Raw genomic sequence first — 24,376 nt, forward strand, 5'->3', positions numbered from 1 at the left:
CTGTTTCAGCAGTAGCTACAAACTTGTTGCATCAATGCTTCTTTGTTGACAATATTCTTCTTGTTTCCTCAGCTCTTATGTTTATTTATAGTTTCTCCATTTCGTAAGGCAAGTGACTATGTTTTGAGGTTTTTTGGTTATTGGCAGTGTATAGAGATTTTCAACTTGTGATGCTAATGGTTAGTGAACTTTGTGCAGGTATTGAAGAAGTTGCTCAAGGATGATGCCATATCCAAAGCAAGGATTAATACTGAGGTTGGTTACTTCATACAATTAAATTTGTAAATGGTTCGTGGGTGTGTTGTTTTCCATGGCATGACTTATTTCTAATAGGTTTCTAATCTTTTTTTACTGAAAAGTATTTTCGTCAAAATGGGCTTAAAGCTTCAGGTCGTGGGTTCACGTCATAACCCACGACCTGAGGCATAAATCAATAATGGGGTTCTCAAAGTTACTCACAAGTACATCTTTTGGAGGTTCATATGGAGGCATGTTTTCAAGTTCTGCTTCTGCAGCAGCAAGAAAAAGTTAGCTTTAATTATTCTATGTTCCCGAGATTCTTCTTGCTTCCTCAGGTCTTCCATTTCTGTATATTTTTTCCTAAGGGGTATTAGAAAGAAATATAAAGAAGTGGAACACGTGAGGTTGCAAGAAGAATCTCGGTAACAAAGAATCATTAAAGCTAACTTTTTCTTGTTGCTTGTAAAGCAGAACTTGAAAACGTGCCTCCATATGATCCTCCGAAAGATGCACTGGTGAGTAACTTTGAGAACCCAATTATTGCACCTGATCGGAGTAAGCTCTCAAAACGGCATGGTGCAACTTCTGCGGCTCAGGTAATTAATCTTTATTGCTTGAATTTGTACTTCATGCAGAAGTTGGGCTTATGCTCTGCTTTTTGGTCATTAGCCTTTTCTTGTTAGGCTATCATTAAATTTTTTTTTGTTTTGTTTTTTTCAATATTGAGTATAAGTACATAAATTGGTGTTTTTTGGAAAATGGGTCTTCCTTGAATCTCTTCAATTTCACAGCTACAAACAAAGGAAAAAACATGGGTTTTTTGAGTCTTTGAGAGCTCCCATTTCTTCACTCTGAAAATTATCGCTTTGTGAATGCATTTGCTGTGTACAAATGATTGTACCAAGTTTTTTAGATAAGCTTATATTTGTCTGGTATCATTGTTGCATTTTGTTATTAAATTAACCCCAAGGGTAGCACAATCGGCTAGGGACCATGTCACATTAGGCAGTATTCACTAGTTCAAATCTTCCCTTCTCCCTCTCTTGGGGCCAAAACTTATAAAAAAGAGGCCGATTATTATTAATTAGGGGTTAATGTTAAGCTTAATTTCATTTAGCTTTTGAAAATTGTAAATGGTCCCATTGGTGATGCAGACAGGAAACAGCTGAGTGCTTTTCTTTTCATATAAATTACTAAATGCGTAGCGTGCATGAGATGATATACTTTTTACTAATTAAACTTTTTAGATATTGAGATTGCTGTGGAAAATGGAATGGTTATGATTCTGTTTCCCTTTCTTATTTAGACAATTTGTTGTCTTTATTAATTTTTTGTTCTGTTTTTTGACTGGTCATTGTTGATTTTGTTTGTTTTCTATTCAGATCTCTTACTCTTGATTATTTTTCATTTCTTTTTTTCTTTTGATTTTTCATTGTTGATGTTATTTGTTTTCTATTCAGATTCTGGAGCAGCATATCAGAATGGTTCTCCCAGGTTTGAACGCTGAGTTAAATTTCCATATGATGAGTATTGTTAAAGAGCTGCGAATGTATGGAGAAGCTATTGAATCTAAAGTAAGTTACGCAGTATAAAATATGTGAGTTGCTAGAATATTTTTAGCCTTCTTTGGTGCTTAAATGTAGTTTGCAAAGTTTGGGGGAACTGGTGTATTTGCATATATGATGCCATAATTGTACTAGAGTACTAGTAAGATTGGATAATCTTAAGTATTGTATCCATGTATGATGCCATGATTTCTTCATGGAATCTGATAATCCATATTTAGATTTATATATATTTTTTATAAGTGTATATTTAGATTTATATTCTGCTGGAAACTGTTTATTTGTGCTCTATGATGAACAACTATAAGGGCATATGATGCCATAATTGCATTAAAGTACTGGTAAGATCAGATAATCTTAAGTATTGTATCCATGAATGATGCCGTGATTTTTTCATCATGGAATCTGATCATCCGTATTTAGATTTATATTCTGCTGGAAACTGTTTATTTGTGCTCTATGATGAACAACCTTAAGGGCATGGTTTTTTGGTAGATTTTTTATATAAAAAAAAAATTCTTGAGCATTTACGATTCTCATGAGTTTCTAAACTCTTGGCTATTTGATTCCTGAGTAATTAGATCTCAATGTTCAGTAGAACCTGAGGAATTAGTTTTAGAAATCCAGAGACTATAATGTAGGCTGTATGGCTAACTTGGATATGACACTCTATATACCAACATATACCAACAAATTATTTGCCTTCACCTGGTTTCGGTTGGCTTGGGTGATGCTTAAATCAGTGCTTGATTTGTTAGAATGTTGGGAAGGTGAGTTTCAGTGCCACAGAGGAGCGAACATGTGGTGAGCCTTGCCCTTGTGTGTCATGTGGATTCTGTTGTATGAAAGCTACAGATGAGTCTTTGATGGAGTTGAACGTCCTACTTTTGCAATCAAAAAGCATATTTTGTGGTCTTTGTTTGACAGGATACGTGCTCTAGGAGACAACCACCTTTTTGTCTTTTGTTTGAGTTTATTGATTCTCTGTATTTTATATTTGTATTCTTTGAAAGGGACTTGGACAATTATTGTTCTCTTTCCCTTTTCTGTTCCTAATAAATTTTGTACTTATATGTATAAAACATCTTTAAACTTTTTTTTTGTTGATGGGAAAACAACTTTGAACTTGATCCTATTGTTGTGGGCTGGGAATATTTGGGCTATGGAGTTTGTGTGGACTGCTTTTATTTGTATTCTTTGAAAGGGGCGTGTGCCCATGCATGCGTAAGTCTAGTGGGGAGTCTATGAGCCATCTGTTTTCTTGATTGTTTAATGGTGCTAAGCCTCTTCAGGGTTAGTTGGGTGATGCTGGGCTTAGTAATTGAGGTTTTAGCTTGGAAGGACAGACACTTCATTTAGGGTGTTGAACCCGTGTCATACTGGTGTCGTACTGACTGTTTTATATTATAATTTTTTAGAAATTGCTCGTGTCAACGTGTCGTACCCGTGTTTGTGTCTGTGCTTCTTAGGCTTTTAGCATGTTGGAAGGGGATTTCAGTAAGCAGCAGTGTTGGTAAAGCCTCTTGGAGCCTAGGTGCTAAGTGCAAGCATGCACTTAATTGAAGTGAAGCACACATTAAAAAAATAATACTAATAAATTTCAAAATAATTATTAATGAGAAACACAACAATCAAATGATTAAATTATCATATAAATTGAAATAAAACCTTTTATATAATTCCTATAATATTTAGATAAGCACTACTTGGTGCTACGTGCTTTGCTCTTAAGTACGCTTTTACCAACACTGGTAAAGTGTTTTGGAAGTCAATCCCTTTGTGCCTAACATGGACCATTTGGAGAAAGGAATAGACACACCTTTGTAGGAAAGCAGCTACTGACAGTGCAACTGAAATTCATATTCCTTAGCACTCCCTTTTTGCACTTTTTAATGAAATTACTTATCACAAAATTGTGCCCATGTGCAAATCCTTTTGGTTCATTATCCTTCATTTTGTAGATCTTCAGCATAACTTGACTATCTTTGCTAATTAGTTATGTATTTGGTTGTAATAGCTTATAATCCAACTTGATGTTAGTCTAGTCTTATGCAAGAGTTTATCTTTGATTTTCCCCAGCCACAACTTTTATATATTTTAAATTTGTTTCTTCTTCTCTCTTCTACAAACTCCTGTGATGTTTTGATGCCTAACGTTGTTAGCCGAACTTACTGCTTGCCAATTTCCTGGTTTGGGCAATAAATTGATTCCGATGCTTAGTATATAAACAAAATGAACATCTCTTCGTCTTCGTTATCTAGAGTGAGTCTTAGTAGTACTTCTTGGATGTTATCAATATTGATTTTTTTCCCCCTTCTTTGGATTGATTTCTAAGTGCTTTTTTTTGCTTTTGCTATGCCAAAACTCAAGATATAAGTCAAACTGTAGTATTTTAGATTCATCTACTTTTACTTCTATGTGTGATAGTTCAATATGCCTTCAGTTCCCATAAATCCAATTAGTAATATTTCTTAGAATAAAGGGCAACTGCAGCATCCTTGTATTTAGGAATTGATGCTATCTTTCCCTTGTTCACATATGGGTTTATTTCTGTCTGTCTTCTCTGGACTCTAATCTTTAAATTTTTTTTTATACCAATCTGTAAAAGTAGGACTAGTTCAAGTACTGCTTTTTTACTTTTCATGGGTTTGTTGCCATACTGATTTTCCCTTCCGGCACCTTGTTAATCATTGACAGCATTTTCTTCCTTGGTGGATGGAAGGAGTCAGGAGATGTCAACTAAAGAGTTGTCAGGTGGAGCCAGGATTCACTACATTTTCCAGTCAATTTTTGTAAAGAGCTTGGAGGTGCACAATCTATTTTCAGAAGCATATTCTATCTTCTTTAGTGCTGCTTCTTTTTTATACTTAATTTTAATTCTTTAATATGTTCTAACCTAAAGCCATATTGCTATAGTTCAAACCTATATTCCTTCCTCCTGCTTCATCCTGTTATTTGAGTTGATGTGCATGCTCCATGGAGTTAAGCTTAAACTAGATAGTTTTATCTATTGATTCTATCAGTAAATGATGTTAAACTTTGTCTATTATTTATCTGCTGAAAAGTTTATTGGTGACAATGACTGTTAACCATCACACTAACTGCCTGCTAACTACCTGGAGTATTTGTAGGAAGTGGACCCTTGTGACGATCTATCTGATGATGATATCCGAACGGCTATTCAAAATGCCACTGGTCTTAGAAATACTTTATTTGTGCCAGAAGTGAGTATCATGATGATTGCATATGATGTATTTGTTTTGTGTTTCCCATGGGTGATTGGATGGTGAATTCTGGCATTGGTGTTTCAGGTTCCGTTTGAAGTTTTGATTAGAAGACAAATTGCTCGGTTGTTAGATCCTAGTCTTCAGTGTCTCAGATTTGTTTATGATGAACTGGTGAAGGTGACATATACAAGTCTAGTTTGCTGTGCTCTTATGAGTTCTGCTTTTATGTTATTGTGTGATGAATTTCAAGATGTAGAATATTTTGTTTCCCTGCAGATGAGCCGTGCTTGTGAGGCAACTGAGTTGCAAAGGTTTCCCTTCTTAAGAAGGCGTATGGATGAAGTCATGGGAAAGTTTTTGCGTGATGGCGTAAAGCCTGCTGAGAGAATGATAGTGAATCTTATTGAGATGGAGGTTATCTAATATCTCCGTTCAATTAAATTTTGCTCTTTTCTCTGATGAGTTTTTAGACTCTTTGCACTCGTATCGCTAATCTTTTAGCTTTCTTTTGTTTCTTTCTATTTTTTAAATTTCTGTAGACTTCTTGTATGTGCTTTTCCAATTTTAGTAAATTAAAATTACATATAACAAAAAAAAAAAAGCTGTGGGCAATGATATTATACTTAAAATCTAGGATGGCACGTAATTAGATATATGGGTGGCAAAGTAGGCACAAAAGTATTTATAGTTAGAACTTCATATTGCATCTGTGCTAATTGATGGTAAAGTGGAATCACCAAGTTTCAAAATTCATTTGAAATCTGATATTACATATACTAATATCTTTCAAAATGTGGACTGGAATTTTAACTAGAAAATGAAGGCTTGAAAATTAGGTTTTATCTAAGTGTTTGATTGCTTACTACTAGTCGTATATAAGAAATCAAAAACTTATATCCTGCTATCAATAGAAACAAAACCATGGTGTTGGCTATACAATAACATAAAGAACAGAATATGAAAGCTTGTATCCCGAAATCAAGCATCACGAATTACCGAATTACAATACTTTTGCAGCTTTCAGTCACCTTGAAAATATCCTGCTTTGATCACTTAATACTGTTGGAATTATTTTCACTAAAACGAAGCAATTGTGCTTGATTAATACACAAATTTTACAGTATGCTGTTTGCTATCTTGAATGATTTTTATCAAATAATTTCATTACACCTTTGATGTCCTTGATAATCTGTTGTTTTGGTCACTTGCTGGAATGAAAGGGATTGATTCATTTGCTTTCTTGATTCTTACATGATAAGTGATTGTGCTTTGGTACCAGCAGAATTTCATATGTGATGGCAGTCTTTCTACTGATCACATCTTGTTTTCAATAACATCAAATTTGACACACAAATGCCAGTATTGTTTTCTGCTGATATATGAACTTATTTCATTCAGATGGATTATATAAATTCTTCAAATCCAAATTTCTTAGGCGGGAGCAAAGCTGTTGAGATTGCTATGCAGCAGCTGAGATCATCGCAGGTATGTTCCACCACTTTTGGTTGAACCATTTATATAGGATTAGACAGTTAGCTATGTGATATGTGATAATGAAGTATGTTACATGACTGTCAATTCAATGTGAATATGGCATGATATGAGTTCAGATCCAACTAGATACTCTGAAATTCATGATCAATATGAACATCTGTTAAATAGATCTGAATTCATTGCATATTAAATTTTTGTATCACTGATTTTGTGATTGAACCCCCCAATAACAGCCCTACCATAAAGAGTATATTAATTTTATCTTAAAAATGTTTTTCCATATGATTCAGCGCAATATGGGTGTGTCTAGTTGACTAATTCCCACAATTTATGGGGCTCTATAGTCTCGCCTAAAAGTTAAGGATTTTAATCTCACACGTTTAGCACTTAAATTAGAATCATAACAAATCACACGATCAGGCCATGTTACAAGCACCAACTAAAATTTCCACTTGAGATTCAGCATCAGTAATAATTAGTTTCTTGTGAATTTTTCCATGATCTTTTACCGTGATCATTAGGAATGTGTTGGACTGTTTTTTCTGTAAGTATTCCCACAGTAAATTTCTCTTTGTTTTTATGCCTGACAGCCATGGAGACTGAAGTGCCCAAAGTACCAGCCAAGAAGAAAGAACCTAGCAAAAGGGCTGCTGCAGCGACAAAGAAGAGAGGTGCAGCGAATAAGCAGCAGCCTCAGACATTGGCCCAGAAGCTTTGAACTGACATGTTAAAGCCTGCTGAAAATTCCAGGATTTCACCGGAGAAGAAAGTGAGAAAGATGAGGGCATCTCCATTCAACAAGAAAAGTGGTTCTGTGTTGGGAAGGGTTGGTAAGGTAAATGAAGTGACTGAAAATGAAGAAAATTCGGGTTCTGCTTCTACTTCTGCCAGTAGTGAAGAAACTATTGAAGTTGCACCAGCAAGAGCAACACCTCAAAGGGTGAACCAAGTTAGAAAACAAGGTATGTGTTGAGTGACTCTGAAAGTGAACATGCCACTGAGGATTCTGAATTTGATGAAGTGACTGATGAAAGTGAAAACAAGGTATGCCACTGAGGGTGAACATACCTCATCTGTTTCACATTGTAGAAAATCCTTGACCGTTAGATGTTTTGCTTAGAAACTGTACTTCATGATTTGTATTTGATTTGTAATTTGAAACTTCATTCCTTAACTGATGTTCTGTCTTTTCTATTCTGTAGAGAATGTACTTAAAGGCAATTAGATTTTTGTTTTCCTGAGCTTGTTTTGATAAATACATGCACTGATGCAGGCAGAGAAGAAGCTAGCAATCACAGTCTTCAGTTTCCCTCCTGACAAAGGAAATGTTGGAACAGCAGCCTACCTTAATGTCTTTTCATCCATCTACTCAGTTCTAAAAGAGTAGAGGGTAAGATGGACTTCGAATTCGTGTCCAATTTGTACCTTTGCTATCAATGTTGGCCAAAATGGTTTCTTCTTGTTTTGTTCCAGCCACCATCAATAGTTACAGATGAGGTCTGCACTGCATGTGAACCAAGTTAGAAAACAAGGTATGTGTTCAGTGACTCTGAAAGTGAACATGCCACTGAGGATTCTGAATTTGATGAAGTGACTGATGAAAGTGAAAACAAGAAAACAAAAACAAAAAACAAAAATAGCATCACCTCTTTTGCTTGCTAAGCTTAACTTCTTTTTGTGCTTTCAGAAAGAGTATGACAGAATATGATCCGCGTCTTGTGGCTCCAACCTGCTTGTACCTGGCATCAAAAGCAGCAGAAAGCACAGTGCAGGCCAGGCTTCTTGTATTTTACCTTAAAAAATTATGTAATTACTTGATACTAGATTGATTGTATGAATTTCCGCTAAATTCAATTGTTGTCATTCTACATTAGTGTGTGAAGTGCTTACAACATACCTTTCTTGTTTTACAGATGCTGATGAAAAGTATGACTCAATTAACTTGGTAAGCGTCCAATCCCAGCATAGTCAATTTGGTGTGGCTGCTGCCAGCACACATCACCATGCTTCTCAAATTCTTTGCTTGCTAATTCCTGTGCTTAATGACCATAAGCCTTTATTATGAACATCGCATTTTCAAATGCAGGTGCTATGGGCCAGGTAGTTGCCCATCAAAGAGGGTCGCATGGGCTAGAGAATTGATAGACGAAGAAGCAGAACAGTTCCTCATGCCTCGTTTCATTGACCCAGATTCAGAAAGACCTTGGCTTGCCCAAAGAATGGCCTTGAGGATACCATATTCTGCGTAAAGTTAATGGAAGGAGACCTGCTTATGCTTCCCAGCAACTAATATAAGACTTGCATAATACGTTTTATTTTTAAGTCTTTGATTGGTCAAGTTATGAGAGAATAGCATGGTGCCTTTTGATGTATGAACTTCCGCTATAGATTGTTTGGCTTATATTTTGTGAACTTGTCCGATCAACTTGTGTTAAGATTCTTTCAAATAGTGTTTCAAAAGGGACAGTTTTTGTTTTCAGCAATTCGTGACTGATGTTTATGTTTATAAGATGGTTTCTCCATTTGAAAAACCAGTTTTAGTTTCTCGGAACAAGCAGTGAGCATTTTATAGTTGGGCAATAATAGGTCTCATGTTGACCGCCATGAACATCAAAACTATAAACACATGGGTTATGACTTTATTTACAAGTGCCAACTTTGGCATCAACTTTAGCGCTTGTTTGATCTGGCATATGTATTTCATGCAAGACCTACAAGGGTTATGACTTTATGTTAAGTCCCATTTGGTCCATTTCGGTCTAATTTGGTTCACTTAGGTCCACTTTGGTTAATTCGGTCCAATTCAGTCTATTTGGTCCTTTTGGTCAATTTCGGTGCAATTCGGTCCATTCCGTCCATTTAGGTTCATTCGGTTCACTGCAGTCCAATTCGGTCTATTAGGTTCATTCAGTCTATTTTAGTCCACTTCAATCCTATTCACTTGCCTGTTGAAATTAGTTCCCAACTTGGGATTAAAAAAAAAAAAATCCCCCAGTGGAAGTCGACCATCTTATAGTCGAAATGAAGTGTTAGGTCCATTTCGGTCTAATTTGGTTCACTTAGGTCCACTTTGGTTAATTCGGTCCAATTCAGTCTATTTGGTCCTTTTGGTCTATTTTGGTCCAATTTGGTCCGCTTAGGTCCATTCCGTCCATTTAGGTTCATTCAGTTCACTGCAGTCCAATTCGGTCTATTAGGTTCATTCAGTCTATTTTAGTCCACTTCAATCCTATTCACTTGCCTGTTGAAATTAGTTCCCAACTTGGGATTAAAAAAAAAAAAAATCCCCCAGTGGAAGTCGACCATCTTATAGTCGATTTCCATAGAGTCGATTTCTATGGGAAATCGACTATCAAAGAGTCGATTTGTACTGGGGTTTTTTTTTTTTTTTGTTTTTGGCACAGCAGTAAACCATAATTGGTTTCTCATAACTGCAGCAGTAAACTAGAGCCAGAACACATAACATGAGCAGCGGTAAACAAGTAGATACAAGCATATGATACTGGTAAATTGCTCGTACATCATATGCAAACAACTGGATTCAAACAGTTACTATTCATACCCATTATAGGTTCCCTATTAACGGACAAAAAACATTCAATACTAGCTATCATCGCTTCAAAGGAGGGCCCTGTGGTTGAATTTGCCAAAGTAGTAGCACCTAATGGCAAAGTAATATAATTGCTGGCATTATAGGCAAAAGCTGCACAACGCAACTATAGTAACAAGTACAATGGACAGCAAATAGTTCAATTACAACAACATTCAACAATAACCAAAATAACAACTAATAAATACAACATAGTCTCCATATTTGTCTACCACTTGTCCATACTAAACCATATTGATACAACATACTCTACATAGTTACCAAGCACTTCTCCATACTGATACAACAGACTCTACATAGTCACCTAGCACTTGTCCATACAGAAGATAACCACAAGTCCCACGTACAATGTGACTTAGCAAAATCGAGTTTCCGCTTGCCTGCCAAAAATTAAAATACGGTCATTAGTTTCCAAATGCAAAGAACAATAAGAAAATGAAATTCTGAATATATTATATAAAAACAGTGAGGGCACTTGCCTAGTTTATAGCAGTACCACTTGTCGATGCCCCACGGGAATTGGGACAACTTCTACGGTTATGCCCCTCTTGATGACACACTCCGCATCGTTGCCTCGGTTGAGTCTCCCTCAAGTCTGGATCTTCCCTCCGGCTTCCCCGTTCTCGCTGTACCCCATCCATTTCATTCCTTATTCTTGACTTCACAGGACGACCTATGCCCCGCAACAGCAGTGGGTCAGGCACCCATCGTGGTCCGGAAATGTCCCTCCACTCAGACTCTGACTTTGGTACCACAAAATTATGTGAATATGTGAGAATGGCGTTGTTCAAACTGTAACATGGGTCAATATAGTTGGTCGCATTGAGATGCAGATCTTGAAGAACTTTAATTGCATGTGAACAAGGGATCTTCAAGTTTTGCCACTTTCTGCAACCACATGTTCTAGCAAATATGCGCACTTCATGACTGTGGTTTCCCCCTCCACCTCTATGGTCATTGTACGGGGTAACCACCTGATATACACCCTCTGCATGATTAAAATTCCTCACAGTGTGTCCTGCAATTTTCTGCTCATTTCTGCTATAGATCTCCATTGCATAATCACTCCACACCTTATCTCGAGAGAGATCAGAAGTAATTTGTTTATGTCGATCGTGGAAATATGCAACAAGTTTGCACCAAGTGAAATGAACCATTGCAGCAATGGGCAAACCGCGGGCACCTTTAAGTACCCCATTAAAGCACTCGGAGATATTGGTTGTCATTGCCCCATAACGTCTTCCACCATCATGTGACTGGGTCCATTTCTCCACATCCTCACTCACTAGATATGTGTATGGCATATAACGTTCAATCCGCGTATCAGTAGGGTCTACACCCCTCAGTAAATTAATCTCAGCCTCCTTAATGGTTTGCATTATGGACTTAAATTTAGCTTCATTACTCGCATATCCAGCTTTCAAGGCCAATGCCTTTAGAATCGGGTTATCAAAGTGTCTGTTGAAGTTGCTAGCAACATGTCGAAGGCAATATCGGTGATATACCTGTTCTCTTCCGTCCTCACGTCTAGGCCACTCTCGAATGGCACATTTGATACCTTTGTGTCGGTCAGAAATAATACAAATGCCATCGTTAGGTATGACATGCTCTATGGAAGTCCTGAGACACTCTAAAAACCACCTCCAACTAGCCCCTGACTCCTTGTTCACAACAGCGAAGGCGAGAGGCAAAACCTTTTGGTTAGCATCGGTTGCCATTGCAATCATCAATACCCTTTTGTATTTACCATACAGATGAGTCCCGTCAATACTAATCACTGGCCTGCAATATTGGAATGCAGCAATGCATGGAGCGAATGCCCAATATACATAGCGTAGTACCGCAGTACCTTCGTCTAGCCTAGGTATGGTGTGATAGCTGTACTAGGTACCTGAGTCCTCATCCAAGTATGCCAACAACAACTTTCGCAACTTTTGGTAAGACTCCTCCCAATCCCCAAATATCTTAGCAATTGCCTTTTGTTTTGCGTCCCATACTTTATAGTAAGAAAGCTCATGATTATACTTAGTACGTATGATCTCCCATAGGTCATCAATACGTGTAGTGTGATTTTTTTGCAATTTTCCCACAATTTCTGATGCAACAAAATGCGAATCCATCATTCTACCATCTCTTTTTAGGCCAAAGGGTATACAAGTGTGTGGACCCACATAAGACGTAACCATCCACATACCATTGAATTTAGTCTTCATGTATGCCCCAACATACCACATGCAGTTGTCATCAACACATGCGGCGCACAATTTCGATTTGGTCGACCTCCGGATTATAAAATTTCTATTATCCTTTGCTGCGTATATTATCAATGCATGCTTCACCGCATCTTTATTTGCAAAAGTCAACCCTTTAGAAAAATGCATCCCATCTTCCCAAGTAGAGACAAATGGTATCTGAAGACGTGAAGGATCAACCATATCTTCCCAAGTATTTGAGTAGAATGACTCAGCAGGAGGTCTGTAGCCAGTGGTCGTATTTCTATTATACTGGACACCAATATCATCATTTGCATCACCTTCATCATGGTCCTCCATATTTTCCTCTTCAAAATTGGGAACGACTTCATGTTCATCCACATCGTTCTCAAAGTCGCCTTGCTCAATCCTCTCTTCGTACTCATCCACAACCTCAACATTTTCACCATCATTCGCAACATGATCTTCGTCTTCGTCTTCCTCCTCTAAATGTGTCTCTTCACGATAGAGGGTTTCACTAGTATTAGCAACATGATCTTGAGATGGGAGCGTATAACCTCCCATCGTTGTTTCTTGTGCAATATACCCTCCCATCGTATACCCTCCCATTGTAGTGCATCCATCATCTAGGGCTGTAAATTGTAAAGCCGTAGTTGTTTCTTGCACCACCTCAGTAGTGTTATCTGCAGGCGCCTCCAAACTTACATACAACTCAGCAGCATTTACTTGGGGCATTTTCTGGATCCTATTAAACATCATCTTTACATGTTTATCTTCTTTGATCGCCATATACCCATAATTTATCCGTTCATGAAGGACTTCTTGTGGGTAACGATAAATAATCTTGATGTCATACCAAGCAGGATTCAATTTCAATTCGTCCATTATTTTCCTCTTCAAATCATTCAACGTCTTCAACTTACGACGTAACATCATGTAGTAGCATTCGATACCCTCCCCTCTAAATGGGAATCCGTCAATCCCTTCAGGATTGTGAAGGGGTCCACCGAAGTATACATTTATATCAATATTCTTCAAAGATTGTGAACCTATTAGAGAGCCAAGCCAAGGAAATTTATGTTAGTGACATATTTTATCTCTTTCATTTATGTTCGAATTACAAAACCTTTTCTATCTACTCAAAGTACAAAAATTACAAGGGATCTAAAAGTGTAACAATTGCATATACTCACCCCACATCACATACAAACACACTCAATCATTATAATTTCGTACTCAAACAAATAAAAAAACTAAAAACAAAACTCACCCCCATTACAAATTTTAAACTCAGCTCTAACAAAAATATAAATAAAAATATCATCATTCCAGTGCTACGGAAATTAATGGCATACCCTATTACACTACTATTAATGAAATAACATAGAGCAGTGTTCATCAGACAAAAGAAAAAAAAAAAAAAAAAAACACTAATGTGAATATGATCATGATCAATCAAATTAGACATATCATCTAATTTGAAAATCAAGGCATTAATATACAGTGAAATATACTAGATGTGATATACAAACTCAAATTTTGACTCTGAATCATAAAAATCATACAATAAAAAATCCGTCATGACAGTAAATTTGTTTCGAATCTGCTAATATGTCATCAGCTTTATGTCATCCAGAAAATGGAAAAATGCTAGCTGCTTAATTAGGTGCAACTGGACTGGTGACCCAATTATTTTCATAGCTTTTACTGTATTCAATAATGTCTTTCTCATGGTTGGAATTTCATAAAAGTTGGAGGTTGCACAATTCTTTGAACCTGTTTCTTTTTTCTTTCCTTATGTGTCTATTATTTATATATTTATATAAATATATAAATATATAGTTGTATAAATATATAAATATAAATATATAGTTGTATAGATATATAAATATAAATATATAAATATAAATATATAGTTGTATAAATATATACATTTATTTATATTTCTATAAATATGTACATATATTTATATTTATATAAATATATAAATATAAATATATAAATATATAAATATATAAATATAAATATAAATATATAAATATATAAATATAAATATAAATATATAAATATATAAATATAAATCTATATATTTATATAACTATATATATATATATATATTTATATTTATATTTATATTTGCATTTAGTTGTATAAATATATAAATATATAGTTGTATAAATATATAAATATATTTCTATAAATATATAAATATATAGTTGTATAAATATATAAATATATTTCTATAAATATATAAATATATAAATATAAATCTATATATTTATATAAATATATATATATATATATATTTATATTTATATTTGCATTTAGTTGTATAAATATATAAATATATTTCTATAAATATATAAATATATTTCTATAAATATATAAATATAAAAAAATATATATATATATATAAATATATATATAAAAATATTTAAACATATAGTTGTATAAATATAAATATATATACATATTTAAACAACCAACTAATATACATAAGGAGCCCTGCTTGGGCTTCCAGGCCGATTACTCAAAAAAAAAAAAACTAATATTATGAAACAAATATACATATTTAATACAAACAAATATCTTATTACGAAACAAATATAAATATTTAATACAAACAAATATTTTATCAAGAAATGGCATGACAAATTCAATGCAAGCAACACTTTTTAAAGCAGCTATATACACTAAACAACCAACTAGATAGTGAGGAGGAGACCCTTACTTGACATGAGGATGAGCAAATATACTGCTGAGATTGTATGAGACTGAGAGGAGCAATGTTTTGCTGCTGATGTATGAGAGTTTATGAGAGTTGTATGATGTTTTGTGAGAGTTGTTGAGAGAGGTTTTGTGAGAAGTTGCTGAAGGTGTGAGTTGTGTGAGGCAGTGAAAATATTTTCTGAGAGTTGTGTGAGAGGTTGTGTGAGAGTTTTTTATTACAGACCAATCACCCAAAAATAAAACACGGATATGACCAACGCCAAAACAGTGCTGGTCAGACTTTTCTTTATAAGCTTTGCACATTCAAAATGACATAACCCACTCAAAAACAAATACTTGATGGCACGCCCAAAGGAGACCAAAAATACAACACAGTAGCTGGTCAGCTTTGCACAAAAACACAGACTTGATGGACTTGATGGCACACCCAAAAGAGACCAAAAATACAACACGTTAGCTGGTCAGCGTAAGGTTCAAAAACAGACTTCATGTCAGATATTCTCTGCATGGACTTGATGGCACGCAAGAGACCAAAAATACAACACAGTAGCTGACTTGATGGCACGCAAGAGACCAAAAATAATACAATACAGTAGCTGGTCAGTTCAAAAACAGACTTCATGTCAGATATTCTATGCACGCCTGCACGCCCAAGACTAGACACGACCAAGACATGTGAGCTGGTTTGACTGTGTGAAAATCGAGTCTCTGAGACTCGATTTCACTTTAAGTAAATCGAGTCTCATAGACTCGATTTCTACGTGTTCTCCACGTAAAAATCGAGTCTCAGACACTCGATTTCTACGTGGAGTACACGTGGAAATCGAGTCTCAGACACTCGATTTCTGCGTGTACTCCACGTGGACTTTTCGCATAGGAAACCAGGTAAACCGAGCCTTAGAGGCTCGATTTACAGGCCCTAAATCGACCCTCTAAGGCTCGAGTTGTTACAATTACAAATTGTTTGCAAACGGGGCCAACTAACTGAATAGTTAGTTTTTAAATGCTAGTTTCCTACAATCTCCGAAGTATTTAAAATGATGGAGTTTATTACGAATGATTTTTTTATTTTTTTTTTATTATTTTTTTATGGATTTAAGAAGAGATTTTTTTTTTTTTTTTTGAGAATCGATTTAAGAAGAGATTTGATTTTGAACTTTACACTAACAAAAACACTTATGTCACTTTATTGGATTTTTTCCTTTTCATGTTTTGGGGATAGTTCACAAGTCCCTCTCTTATTTTGAAACCAACCAATTTTTTCTTTTATGTTTGAGAAATGAGCAAATATTCCTAATTTGTTATGTTTTTTAGTTAAATTCAACGAAATCTTTTTAACAAGTTATTAGTTGTACACCACAATAAAGAAAAAAAAAAGTTGAGGATTGCATTATTGTTTTCTTGAATTCTGTTTTTTATTATTATAATTCCATTGGTTTTAACTTTAAAAAAAAAAAATTGCAATATTTTTCTCATTTTTCAAATATAAAAGGAGAAATTTGTTGATTTCAAAGACAATTAGGGAAATTATGAATTACCCTACTCCCCCCATTGATAGGTAAAGGTAGTTTGCCTACTGTGGGTACCTAAGGCATGCTTGGCAACGTCCTAGGCATGCTTGCAACGTCCTCGACCGTCCTCGGCATGCTTTGCAACGTCCTCGGCATGCTTAACAACGTCCTTGGCCGACCTTGGCATGTTTTGCAAGCTAGGCGTCCCACATCGAAAGAAAACCCCCCCACTTTTTGCCTTATAAGCTGTGAAGCAAAGGGAGTAGTGTACCACCAAGTCTCTTGTGATCACAGAGATGCTTGGTGGTACACTACTCACTTTACTTCACAGCTTATAAGGCAGAAAGTGGAGGGGTTTTCTTTCGATGTGGGACGCCTAGGTTGCAAAGCATGCCAAGGTCGGCCAAGGACGTTGTTAAGCATGCTGAGGACGTTGCCAAGCATGCCTTAGGTACCCACGCCTACTTTATTTGAAAAAAAAAAAATTTGAATCTAATCATTTCAAATCCATATACTAATAAATCTCAAATCCATTCTATTCATAAATTTTATGGAGAGGAAAAAAAATTGCCCCTTCATACTTTAATTTAATGTATTTAAATGGGAAAAATGAAATCCAAGCATCATTCTAAATACCTCTATCTAAAATCCAAATAGGGCTAGCAACGAGTCCAACCGAGTATTAAAAATTTAGAGTTAGATTATTTAGTTTTATTTAAACATGAGCTGAACTCAAACTCATCATCAAATTAGCTTACATATTTAAACTTAATTCTTTTCTTTTCTTTTTTGTTGATAAATTCGAAAGTTAAAATGAGGAATGAGAGATTTGAACTCTTGACTTCTCTATTAGAAGTACTAGATGTATCAATTAAGTTACAAGATTCTTGGCAAATAATTTTTTATTTTTTGTTGAATAAGTTCAAACTTGTTTATGAGTTACTTAATTAACTTATTTTTTCTCTATATATAATAAAAATTACAACTAAAATTTGCTGCCCCTTCACAAATCTATATTAATAATTTATAACTAAATTATATTTAAATTATATCATTTGAGTTAATTAAGTAGAATTTTTTTTTATGAGCTTATGCCAAATTAGATTTATCAATTTTTGTATTGTTAAAAAATACTATTTAGATAATTAATAAATTATATAGCCTAATCTCAATTTATACATAAATAGAGGCTCCCACTTGCAAACTTGTTTATGAATATATTATTATACTTGAGTTCAGCTTACTTAATAGTTTAGTTTAAATCTAAGCTTGAGTTTAACTTGTTTTCTAAACAAACATAAGCAAATATTTTATTGAAATGAACCCAAGCTATTCATAAATAGTTCAATGAATTTTTAACCTTATATCCAAATAAACAATAAAAGAAGAGGACCATACATGGTTACTTTAATTGGATTTACTTCATGCCATGTTCATATAAATTCATTTGGTTTCATTGACTCAAATTTCGACTTGAAATATAGTTTAATCACGTTGGGAATTAAAATTCCAATATGTAGTACAAGATTTGAGAATTTGAGGTTTAATTAATACTTCAACAATAATGACATTCTTTATGGTACCTCATATATATGGTTTGAACCTCTCCTCATTATATACCTATCAAAAAATTAGTAATAGGCCGTATTAATCAGGGGAAGAAAATTCAAACCAACACAAAATAGTGAAATAAATTCATTCAAAGTTCAATATGCACATTGTATTCCAAGTTTCCAACCATTTTAACCAATCAGTGATAGCATCTTTGGAATATAGCACTAAAACTATATATGGGTATGATTAAAACGGAACTACTAAACACAGAATCATTATAATATTCTATTTTTTTCCTACTTCCTCGGTGACGGGGTACGTAAATTCGAGCCCACAAATGTTTGCTATTCACTAAGAACTTGGCTTTCACTTGCCCATTTAAAACCATTGGTATCACCAAGGAAGTGGTGAAAAAATACGCCCATATACCGGATCTTGTCCTGGACGAGTCCTTTCAATCACAACCTCTTTCACCACTGGCCCCCAGTTCCTATAAACATAACATCACAAAGATAATTAACACACCGTGTATAAAAAACAATTAAAATTGTGTTATGATTTTACAGGCTGAGAAAAACGGTGTAACAAGCTGTCTGCAACAATAATTAGCATATATATAGACAAAGGAATCATAGATGATAAGTAGTAAAATAAAGAAAGTGATATTTAGAGAATAATGAGCTTATATACGAGGTAAAGAAGTTGACAATCTCTTCTCGGCTAAGAGGATAACCACTTGAGAATGTCAGGAACATAGTCCTAGTTTCCTCTGGGGTCTGTCCAGGATAAAACTCACTTGCATCAGGATTTAAATTTGATTGCTTTGGCACTTCATCGCTAGCATGAGCTAATACCTCACCAGGCTCATTGTGAGTCCAAAAAATTCCAAGGGCTGCACCATGTGAGCTAGTTCCCTCACCCAGAGGTCTAACCACTGGTCGCATACCCGACTCATCTACCTCAATAGCTGAAGTCTCACCAAATATTTTGTCACAAGCAGTCTCCATAACATGCATATAGCTCTTGTGCATGAACTCTCGGTTATAATAAAAGAACCTTCGGTTCATGGGCTCGTCAAGTAGACCTACAAAAACTTGGATGTCCTCTGATTCACTTGGTTCAATTGCATTAGGTTGTATGCATTCTAGGCATTGCAATCCTTCGTCGAAAAGGGCTTCGATTGTGTTGTTGTCAAAGAAATGGATCATTCGGATTAAGTCATGGTAACCAATTTCCTCTAGCATAAGCCATACAGCCAAGGCTTTTTTTGACCATTTGAGGATGTTTGCCCATTGAACATACCATTCTATTGAAGAGGAGTCTCTCAATTGTGTAGAAGAGCAAAATGTCCACGAGGCTTCCAACCCTGGCCATGTTTAAACTAGGCAAAACTACATTATTAGTCTTTAAAGTTTGCATGTTGAGCACATTTAGTCCCTAAAGTTTCAACTGAGCACTATTAGTTTCTAAAATTTCAAAACTAAACACAATTGGTCTCTCCATAACTATTGTTAGTTTTGTGCTTACGTGTCTAACGGAAAAATGAGTAGGCATACTTTTAATGACATTGCAATATTTTTTATTTAAAAAAATCCCAAAAATCTCTCCTCTCCGTTCACCCCTCTCTCTCCCCGTTACCTCTCATTCTCTCTCTGTGTAACTTCAATGAAATCCATGTCAAAAATCTCCAGAGGCAGCAAGACAAGGAGATCCACAAGCAAGAGTTTCGTACATCAGTGCACAGCTAACATAGTCCTACATATATTCAATACCTGGAGCAGATCTCTTGTTGTGAACATTTAAAATTAAATTTCTCACTAACCCAATAGGACCCTTTCATTTTCTCCATCTATTTCTCTTTTTTTTTTAATATTATATAATTTGTCTTGGTATTTGACTTGATCATTGGCCTAATCTCTGCGCAAAAATTCAGCTTGATCAGTTGAACAAGAAAACTATGACAATCTAGGTAAATTCTTTGAGCATTGCTTTCCTAAGATTTATACGCTAAAAATTGGGCTTCATGAATGTTTTAGTTTAGGATCTTATAAGACTTCAGGTGTGCTGCCTCTCTTTGAAGATCTGAAGGTCTTTGGAGACTTTGATCCAAATCAAGTGGCTGCTGTCTTGAGTCCTCCTTGTCTCGCCGTATCTATCTGATGTATCATGTTTGGATAAAATTTACAGAGAGAGAAAGGACTACTAGACAGGAAAAGAGATTTTAAGGTTCCGTTAGAATTTTGGTGACTTGGTTCTGGGTTGTATTTTTAAATGAAGTGTCAAATTTTGATTCGGCCACTTAAGTTACATTGCAACGATTTTCCTTTTAGACGTTGCAGCTGATATGACCAGGTTGCCACATCATTAAAAATATGTCTACTCATTCTTCCATTAGACAAGTAAGCAAAGAAACTAACGGAAGTTAGTGAAGTGAGCAATTGTGTTTAGTTTTAAAACTTTAGGGACTCATAGAACTCCATTGAAACTTCAGAAACTAAAAGCGCTCAACAAGTAAACTTTATGGACCAATAGTGTAATTTCGCCTTTAAACTATGGTGATAAAAAAAGAGTTTGGCTTACCTTTAGTATTTTTTTAACTGAACATGTTCTTTTATTTTAAACTAATCGCAAACCCATGTGTTGCGCGTGATAATATTATTATTTTAGTTACTATTTATTAACAGTTGGTTTTTCAATAACTTTTTAAGTTAATAAAAACCATACATATACTTTTTCTTAAACCTTTTATATATATATATATATATATATATTATTTACTTAATGTGAATGTTTACATATATAAACTCTATATATTTCATTTCTTTATATACGTAAAACTATAAACTACTACTCCATAATGATATTGGCTAATTGATTTTATCATTTTTTATAATCCAATATGTTGAATAAAATAATATGAGAAGAAAAAAAATTAAAAATGAAATATATAACAATAAAAACCAAATTAATTATCTTTAAATAAATACCAAATTATCCAAATCATACTATGTAATATAATTATATTACATTCCTACGTATTGTCTTTAATTCTTTATAATGCAATATGATAAAATTTAACAATCAAAGTGAACAAAAAAAAAAAAAAAAAAACTTAAAACACAATTAAATTGCATCAACCTAAAGTAGACTTTTAAAAAACACAAAAATTTATCAACCTAAAGTAGAGATGCAAAAAAAAAAAAAAAAAAAAAAAAAAAAAAAAAAAATTTGAGAGAGAAATAAAATTTTTTGTGAGAAAAAATTATACATATAATGGAAGAGAGAATGTCAAATTTATACTAAAAGGATGATAATAAGAAGAAACAAAAAGAGTACAATAATAAGGAAGATAAAGGAAAAGATGAAAAGTAATATTAAGATACAGGGTAGTGAGGAGATGAAAATGTAAAGGGAATGAGAAAGGTTAGAGAAAGTGTAAAGTAAAAAAAAATGAGTACAATTTTATTTATTTGAATTTAAATAAAATATTATATGTTTAATTTTTTAAAATAAAAATTAGAAAACATAAATAATTTAATTATATGAAGAATGTGACTAAGTTTAAATATTGAATAAAATAAGATGAAAAGAAAAAAAATATATATAAAAAAAATTACCAAAATCATGTTATATAATAGAATAATATATATTATATTCATATATATTATCTTTAATTTTTTATAACGTAGTAGGACAACACTTAACAATCAAAGAGGGAAAAAAAAAACTTAAAACACAAAACTAAATCGCATCAACCCAAAGTAGAGTTATAACAAACACAAAAATTTTATCAACTTAAAGTAGAAAAATAAAAAAATAATCCAAAAAATATTGAGAGAGAGAGAGAGAGAGAGATATAACTTTTTTGTGAGGGAAAACTATGTAAAGAAGAGAAAAGAGAATGACAAATTTATAGTATGATGATGTGAATATGAAGAGACAAAATAAAAGAAGATGAAGGGTAGTAGAGAGATGAAAAGGTAAGAGAGAGAAAGACGAAGGGAAAGATGAATAGTGATAATAAGATTAAGGGTAGTAGGGAGATGAAAAGGTAAGAGAGAGAAAGGCGAAGGGAAAGATGAATAGTGATATTAAGGTTGAGGGTAGTGGGGGAGATGAAAAGGTAAGGGGATGAGAAAGGTTGGAGAAAGTGTAATTATTAAAAAAAAAAAAGTAAATGTAAAAAAAAATTATAGAAAAATTGAAAAGAAAAATGATAATAACGTGGATGCTGATGTGGCTCAATTGGAGCGCGGCAACAATAAATGTTACGCTTCATCTTTTAGATACATATGAATATAGATATAGATGTACAATGGCAAGTGGTAATGAATTTTAATTTTCACATTTTATTTAGTTAATATGTAATGTGACAATCTCTCATTAAAATAAAAAGAGATTTTAGTTAAAAAAATACTGAAGGTAAACCGAACCCATAAAAAAAAAAAAAAAAAAAAAAAAGACTAAAACCTCAAGATTAAGAGTATAGTAGCATTATGTGATACATGGTCATTTTCCATAAAAACTTTCTTTAAATGGATTATTAACTAGTGCCCTAAGGGCACTCGTTAGCATTTCCCTTTTCTATGAGTTATGCTAACAAGTGCTTTTAGGATACTCATTAATAATCTATTTTAGGAAAATTTTGATACCACTTTTATGGGAAATAAAAAAAACTATCAAAATATTAATTACTTTTTTTTTTTTATTTCCCATAAAAACTTTCTTTAAATGGATTATTAACTAGTGCCCTAAGAGCACTCGTTAGCATTTCCCTTTTCTATGGGTCATGCTAACAAGTGCTCTTAGGACACTCATTAATAATCAATTTTAGGAAAGTTTTAATACCACTTTTATAGAAAATGAAAAAAGTTGTCAAAATATTAATTACTTTTTTTTTTTTTCATTTCTCATAAAAACTTTTTTTAAATGGATTATTAACTAGTACCCTAAGGGCACTCGTTAGCATTTCCCTTTTTCTATTAACAACTAATAAGGAATTAATTTAGATGTAATCATAATATATATATATATATATATATTTTTTTTTTGAGAAATAGATGTAATTACAAATTTACCCTCTTGTGATATGATCATATGATTTGAAATTTTTTTTTTTTTTTTGGTCTAACTTGACATTTAAGAAATTTCTAAACTTAACAAAATTTGACTCAGAATCTATCAACTCGTTTGAAGCTGTTGCAAGATACCTTCTCCCCACCATTGAAGGTTTGAAGGTTAGTGTTATTTCCTGGTCGCATTGAGTTCGAGGTGAGAATGGTAGTCCAAGCCCCAAAGAGGGCAAAGACAATTTGACCTATCAACATTCTAACAAAAGACTTCTACATTTGGCGATTTTGGCCCATTAGCATTGATTTTTAAAATATTTAGGCTCGAAACACTGTTTGGGAAATATATAGCAATATACCACTTTTTTAGGTACTCGAGCTTGCCAAGCTCGAGTACCATGTTTTTTTAATCCACTATCGCCCCATATTCAAGGAGCCCTATAGTGGCGTTTTTAAGCCCTATAGTGACGTTTTCGGGCCCTATAGCGGCGTTTTCCTGCAAAATTTTTTTATAAGTTCCCATAACAAGTTCAAGGGGCCCTATAGTGGCGTTTTTAAGCCCTATAGTGACGTTTTCGGGCCCTATAGCGGCGTTTTCCTGCAAAATTTTTTTTATAAGTCCACATAACAGGTTCAAGGGGCCCTATAGTGGCGTTTTTAAGCCCTATAGTGGCGTTTTTTTGGCCCGAAAACGTCACTATAGGGCTTAAAAACGCCACTATAGGGTTCCTTGAATATGGGGCAATAGTGGATTAAAAAAACATGGTACTCGAGCTTGCCAAGCTCGAGTACCTAAAAAAGTGGTATATTGCTATATATTTCCCAAACAGTGTTTCGGGCCTAAATATTTTAAAAATAAATGCTAATGGGCCAAAATCGCCTCTACATTTTATAAAAGACCTAGTGAGAGATGAAAGAGATGGAATGAGTTTTTCAAGTTGAGGAAAAAGAAGCCCATCAGGTCCAAAGATGAGCCATCTCATTTGATGAACTATATAAAAAATTGAAATTCATAGTCAAGAAACTGGAAAGCGGGTTAATATCATAAGATAGGAGAGATTTCTCACAGAGGATCAAAATTACAGCATATGATAGAATCTATGACCACCTTAGCATCACCATCCTAAATAAAAAATAAAAAAATTGAAATTCATAGTCAAGAA

At 34.1% G+C, this 24,376-nt stretch overlaps 2 protein-coding genes across 4 annotated transcripts; one reads left to right on the plus strand and one right to left on the minus strand.

Moving 5' to 3' along the window:
• Positions 1-818: 818 nt before the first annotated feature.
• Positions 819-8,994, plus strand: LOC126709852 (dynamin-related protein 3A-like). Of its 3 annotated transcripts, none has more exons than XM_050410211.1 (11): positions 819-836; positions 1,701-1,814; positions 4,503-4,612; positions 4,937-5,029; positions 5,117-5,209; positions 5,309-5,446; positions 6,431-6,517; positions 7,117-7,488; positions 8,214-8,332; positions 8,440-8,471; positions 8,613-8,994. In XM_050410211.1, the coding sequence occupies exons 3-8, from the start codon at positions 4,538-4,540 to the stop codon at positions 7,255-7,257; spliced, it is 627 nt and encodes a 208-aa protein (XP_050266168.1). In that variant the 5' UTR covers positions 819-836; positions 1,701-1,814; positions 4,503-4,537; the 3' UTR covers positions 7,258-7,488; positions 8,214-8,332; positions 8,440-8,471; positions 8,613-8,994. The 3 variants fall into 3 exon arrangements, with proteins under 3 accessions (XP_050266168.1, XP_050266170.1, XP_050266169.1); XM_050410213.1 differs by lacking the exons at positions 819-836; positions 1,701-1,814 and adding exons at positions 7,800-7,916; positions 8,000-8,058 and having other exon boundaries at positions 4,267-4,612; positions 7,117-7,570; XM_050410212.1 differs by lacking the exons at positions 819-836; positions 1,701-1,814 and adding an exon at positions 7,800-8,058 and having other exon boundaries at positions 4,267-4,612; positions 7,117-7,570.
• A 1,621-nt stretch (positions 8,995-10,615) lies between these two features.
• LOC126708402 (uncharacterized) lies at positions 10,616-11,854 on the minus strand. Its single transcript, XM_050408195.1, has one exon. It carries the CDS (start codon positions 11,852-11,854, stop codon positions 10,616-10,618), a length of 1,239 nt encoding a protein of 412 aa, XP_050264152.1.
• Positions 11,855-24,376: the final 12,522 nt, after the last annotated feature.

This window comes from Quercus robur, chromosome 12 (genome assembly GCF_932294415.1).
Source record: "Quercus robur chromosome 12, dhQueRobu3.1, whole genome shotgun sequence".
NCBI lineage: Eukaryota > Viridiplantae > Streptophyta > Magnoliopsida > Fagales > Fagaceae > Quercus > Quercus robur.

What these genes read in the sequence shown, in the direction of transcription:
- LOC126709852 (XM_050410211.1), top strand. Translation starts at nt 4,538, where the DNA reads ATGTCAACTAAAGAGTTGTCAGGTGGAGCCAGGATTCACTACATTTTC. An exon ending in ATACTTTATTTGTGCCAGAA is followed by an intron (nt 5,030 to 5,116) that starts GTGAGTATCATG and finishes TTGGTGTTTCAG; the next exon opens with GTTCCGTTTGAAGTTTTGAT. An exon ending in TTTATGATGAACTGGTGAAG is followed by an intron (nt 5,210 to 5,308) that starts GTGACATATACA and finishes GTTTCCCTGCAG; the next exon opens with ATGAGCCGTGCTTGTGAGGC.
- LOC126708402 (XM_050408195.1), bottom strand. Translation starts at nt 11,854, where the DNA reads ATGGCAACCGATGCTAACCAAAAGGTTTTGCCTCTCGCCTTCGCTGTT.